A 5,608-nucleotide genomic window follows, 5' to 3' on the forward strand; every position below is an offset into this window, starting at 1 on the left:
TTTTCTTTCAAGCAAAGGAATCTTAACACCTTAATGATATGAAATTATTAAGAGCAAATAAAGGAGAAACTGCTTGGTTATTATGTCCTAAAACAAGAAAAGAATCCTTAATCCAATTATGAGGCCTGATATGTAATAACTCTACAATGGAAAAGGAAAGTTCTCATAAATTTGGGACCAGCTAATTAGTAAGGTGACTTTACAGAAACCATGGCATTATCGACCAAATCTGACTTCACTTCACTTCACCGAATGTAATGTTATGGGGCTTTAAAATATGCCTCTGAATGATAGAACTAGCTCCATAATAGTTGCAACTAATATCACGAAAAATAAGTGTACAACATTTCCCTTATAAACAAGAAAAGATTCATTCTTCAATCTTTAAATGTCTCTCTGATGAAGTGCCTGATTCTTGCTGCTTAGCTTGTAACATCAGTTCTTCGATACGTTTCTTTTCTTCCTTTAAACCCCTTTCCTCAAGTTCTTTGACGAGATTATCATACATGGTATCCGTAGGGAGGAACCCTCGAAGCACTGCTAGCTCAAAAACAGCACAAGCACGCTCAGGATTCCTATTCCTACAAAGACCGCGAACCAGAAGAGCATATGTTCCAAGATCCATGCTCACGTCATTTTTGAACATGTGATTCAATAGAAAGGATAGCACCTTCATTCTTCTCATTCTGCAGCACATTTTAAATAATGGCACGTAAGTACAAATATCAGGCTTGCATTGACTCTCCTCCATTTTCTGGAGAAATTTTAAAGCATCCTCCTCTTTAGAGTTCTTTACAGCAATTGTAATCATGGTGTTATATGTGAACGTATCAGGTGAAACTCCTTGCTTTGGCATATCTTCAAATATATCATAACAATCCTTCAGTCTCCCAGTTGCTCCTAACAAGTGGATCAAGCTGCTGTAAAACGAATTATCAGGAACACAACCATTTTGTTTCATCTTCTCATATACATCCAAGGCTTTATCCACTTCCCTTCCCTGCCCTAGTGCTTTCATGTTTATGGTATACGTCACCACAGTTGGTGAGCATCCCTTCATTTGCATCTCTTTGAAAATAGCATCAACTTTGCGAAAGTCTTTTTCACGACAATAGGCTTCAATGAAGCAAGTATATGTAACCACATCAAGGCTAAAACCACGCTCCTCCATATCTTTAACAGTTTCATTTGCTTTGTCAATGTTTCTAGCTTTGCACCAACCATGCACTAAGATATTATATGTTTGGACCGTTGGAGCTATATGATCCTTCAAATCTAGGTAAACTTTATGAGCATGCTCCACACTTCCTCCCTTCACCAATGCATCGATTAATGCATTCATACCACTTGTATCCTTCTGTACGCCAAATTCCTGCATTCTTGTAAATGCCTCTATTGCATCCTCATATTTATCAGCCTTGGCAAGCCTTCTCATGATTTTAATCATAGTATTCAATGAAACATACCCTTGCAAGTGACTCATTTCGTCCATCAATTCCCTCATAAGATCAAACTTCTTTGATTTTCCCAAGTTGTCAACCATTAGATTATACAAATCAGAGGAAAGTGTGACACCCTTTTGCACTTTTGCCCATTTAAAGAACCCGTAAGAAGGTATCCACTCACAACTGAACCTCTTCAAAATTTGCTCAACCAAACACTCTGAAACATCAAATGTGCAGTTATTCAATGCATCTACAACAGCATCGGGTGATTTGAAATGAAACCTCAATAATTTGCTAATCTTATCAACATCGCTGTCTGCAATATCGCTTGCCAAACCTCTCACATCAACTTCCCTTGCACGAAGCTTCTCATTTTTTACCCATTCTGAGAATGAGGGAAGTAAGAAGTCATCATCTCCAAAGTCAACCACTGTTTCCTCTTTCTTTACAATTTTAACCCAATCTGGAAGTTCTGGTGACTCGGTCACCTTTGGCTGCTGATCAGTATTAACTGTCTCTGTCACAGTACAATATCTATTGCACAACAAATCATCAGAAACATAGTAAACAGAACTTCTCCGCACATTCAGACGCCTTCGAGCTCTCAAACACCAGAAGTAGGGGAAATGCTTCAAGTTTGATATCATTTCAACTTACCTGGCAATGAAATGATAAAGGAAGTATCAGCACTGAAGCATCTTTAAGATACCCAATGAAAGCTCATTTGGCTTCCCACATAAAGAAACCTAATAGTATCGCATAAAACTCTGAGCACTTTTGTAGCCGTTGGTTACTAATTTTGTTCCACAAAAAGTTATACAGCACAAATCTATATACTAGTACTTATTTTTCTGGGATTGAATGTGAAATAACAATACATGAATTAACAATACTCTTAAGACATCTTGTATTAGTTTTACTTAATAGATACTCCTACAAAAATTCCTCTATAGTGAAAATAAAAACCATAATAGTAGTAATATTTAGTTGGAAGATTTTTATTTTAATTAAAATTTGTACACGTATAATAATTAGTATAACACTCTTCTAACCAATTCCTATATCATTATTATTCGCGGCATAAAAATCCCTGAATTATTCACCGCATAACAACTAATCAGTCTACCAAACAACCCTAAGTTGCTCCCAAATAGCTAATTCAATTTTATGCACTACCAAGTATAATTCATTAGAGCAACCCAGCAAAACAAGTTCAAGTTTGGCTTTTAATCACCAAAAAAGAGAACAATAATAGTATCAAGACTCTAACTTTCAGCATACCCAGTTCACTGATTTCAGTAAAGAATGTTTCCACTAAAGATACAGGCATAAACACATACTTAGTAGTTATTATAGTCCATTTCCACTATAATTCATAATTTACCAGTTAAAATCAGCAAAAAATGATAGACAGAAACAAGGGAAAGTATGTGAAAAACATACAATTTGATTTACAACTGAGGAGTTTGCTGCAGAAAGAGAGAAGAAGTTGGCGGCTTCAGTGACTTTCAGGCGGAAAACGGGTTTGGATTTGGGTATGTTACTATGTTTTGTATGTTGTTCATGCTGGGCCGTCAGAAGAGCTTTGGGCTTGGGATTTTAGCGAGAAAAATTTCACAAAAGAGCCACTGCTCTAGGAATTTTAACAAAGGGCCAAATATACCTCTATACTTTCGAAAATGGTCTAAGAATATCACTCGTTATACTATTAGGTTATGTATACCCCTACAATCATACTTTGGGTTCAAATATACCCCTCATTTAAACGAAGGGACACATGTCATCGTCTTGTTGGCCAATACTAAACATCTCCTAATTAATTAAAAAGACTCATTAGCCATACCCGAAAATCAATTTTCTAAAGCATATTTTTTTTTTGTAAAAAATGGAAAAAACTGAATTTTATTTTACTAAAAACTGAAAAAAATAAAAATATTTTTTTTTTCAGTTTTTACAAAAATACTGCTTTAAAAAAACTTAAAAATATTTTCTAAAACAATATTTTTGTAAAAACTGAAAAGCAATTTTCTAAAGCAATATTTTTTGTAAAAACTAGAAACAATTGAATGCTTTTTTACTAAAAATTGAAAAAATCAAAAATATGTTTTTAGAAAAATATTGCTTTAAAAAAACTGAAAAATAATTTCTAAAGTAATTTGTTTTGTAAAATTTTAAAAAAAAACTAAGCAATGCTTTTGTATAAAACTGAAAAAATAAATATTTTCTTTTTTTTAGTTTTTAGGTAAAAAGATTTTAGTTTTTTTCAGTTTTTAATTGCTTTAGAAAATTGCTTTTCATTTTTTTTAAAGCTGTTTTTTTGTAAAAACTAGAAAAAAAAATATTTTCATTTTTTCAGTTTTTAGTAAAAAAAATCAGTCTTTTTTAGTTTTTACAAAAAAAAAAAAAAAATTGCTTTAGAAAATTAATTTTTGGGTATGGGTAATGGGTCTTTTTAATTAATTAGGAGATACGTGTCCCTCCGTTTAAATGAGGGGTATGTTTGAACCCAAAATATGACTGTAGGGGTATAGATAACCCAATAGTATAATGAGGGGTATTCTTAGACCATTTTCGAAAGTAGAAGGGTATATTTGGACCTTCGCCGTAAAATATATATTCACGTTAACATATCATAACAATGGTTATTTTTTAATTACAAAAATAAAAAATAACTAGTCAGTGCTGGGATCTTACCGTTTAAGTTTTGACCTGTTCGTAAAAGTTTAGCAAAAATATTTTTGCACCCAAAAAGTTACCTGTTGGAGACATAATTAAGTAAATAAAAATGTGTTTTAAACTATTAAATGAGATGGTTACAATCTTCAACATGATATCAAAGCAGACAGAGATCTTGGATTCGAGTCTAACCGCCACCCAATATCAAAAAGAATTTTCACGTGCTTGGCTCATAAAAAAAAGTCTACGCACTTCAATATATTACAACAAATCCCGCAAAAATTTGCTTAGACATAACATTTCACCGATACTTTTTTTCTTCAAATAGACATGTATCCAAATTAGTCCATATTTACTCCAAGTTTAATGTCCAACCTTCTAATATTAATTTAAACAATTTTTATTATTACTTTTAAAACTTAATAGCCTGTTTGGCCAAGCTGGAGAAATCAACTTATTTTGAAAAGTATTTTTTTTTCAAAAGTACTTTTGAAGAAAAGTAGTTTGTGTTTGACTAATCACTCTAAAAAGAAATTTTGAGCAATAATTTGTGTTTGGCCAAACTTTTGAGAAAGTGCTTTTAAGTATCAAATTACAAATAAGGACATGAATAAATTTACTTAATAGTTAATATTATAAGTAAATAAATAATCTTAAAAATTTGTTAATACAGGCAATAATTAATTTTTTTCATTTTATTTTGAGTAAAATATGAAAATAAAATTTAAAAGTACTTAATTCTTTTAATATAAGTTAAATATATTAAAAATCATTCAAGAACTATAAAAGCATTCACCCTAAAGTCACTATATATTAGAAAGTTATCCTAAAAATAATAAGAACTATTTATACATTAATATCCTAAGTATTAGGTTTAACGGTTATTTTGGTATATACTATATTTTGTTAAGGGTATTTTTGGTAAGAAAAAAAGTCAAAACTGCTTCTGCTTTTGGGAAGAAACTACTTTTTTCTACTTCTCACAAACTGCTTCTGCTTTTTCCCAAAAGTATTTTTTTCTCAAAAAATCTTGGCCAAACAATTCAAAGTTAAGAAAAAAAATACTTTTGAAAAAAAACATAAGCAGTTTTGGCCTCTTGAGAAACTTTGCCAAATACTCTATAGACTCATTTTTGTTATAAAATAAAAGCAACTTAGTAAAACATGAACAAGACATGTTGTTATGAAATAAAAGCAATTTAGTAAAACATGAACAAGAAATGGAGATAGAGAGAATGAAGAGATTTTCTTCTTCAATTGTGTGTATTTTCTTATCTATTATAAGGCCTTTATATATGCATGAAAAGTGAAGAAAAATATGTCATTGAATATGTCATTAAGCATAGAAATATGTCATTGAATATGTTATTAAGCATTTGAGAAGATCATGGAGAAAGAGTAGACATCCACCATAATTTGATTTTTCTTATAACACTCCCCCTTGGATGTCCATAGATAATGTGCATCGTTAAAACCTTATTAGGAAA

General features: G+C 31.5%; 1 protein-coding gene across 2 annotated transcripts; it reads right to left on the reverse strand.

Moving 5' to 3' along the window:
- Nucleotides 1-131: 131 nt before the first annotated feature.
- LOC104097708 (pentatricopeptide repeat-containing protein At3g22670, mitochondrial) lies at nucleotides 132-3,052 on the reverse strand. 2 transcript variants are annotated; one of them, XM_009604320.4, is made up of 2 exons: nucleotides 2,889-3,052; nucleotides 132-2,102 (listed from the first exon to the last, which is right to left on the reverse strand). In XM_009604320.4, exon 2 carries the CDS (start codon nucleotides 2,090-2,092, stop codon nucleotides 371-373), a length of 1,722 nt encoding a protein of 573 aa, XP_009602615.1. In that variant the 5' UTR covers nucleotides 2,093-2,102; nucleotides 2,889-3,052; the 3' UTR covers nucleotides 132-370. The 2 variants fall into 2 exon arrangements, with proteins under 2 accessions (XP_009602615.1, XP_070042340.1); XM_070186239.1 differs by lacking the exon at nucleotides 2,889-3,052 and adding an exon at nucleotides 2,727-2,858.
- Nucleotides 3,053-5,608: the final 2,556 nt, after the last annotated feature.

Source organism: Nicotiana tomentosiformis, chromosome 9 (genome assembly GCF_000390325.3).
Source record: "Nicotiana tomentosiformis chromosome 9, ASM39032v3, whole genome shotgun sequence".
NCBI classification, from domain to species: Eukaryota; Viridiplantae; Streptophyta; class Magnoliopsida; order Solanales; family Solanaceae; genus Nicotiana; species Nicotiana tomentosiformis.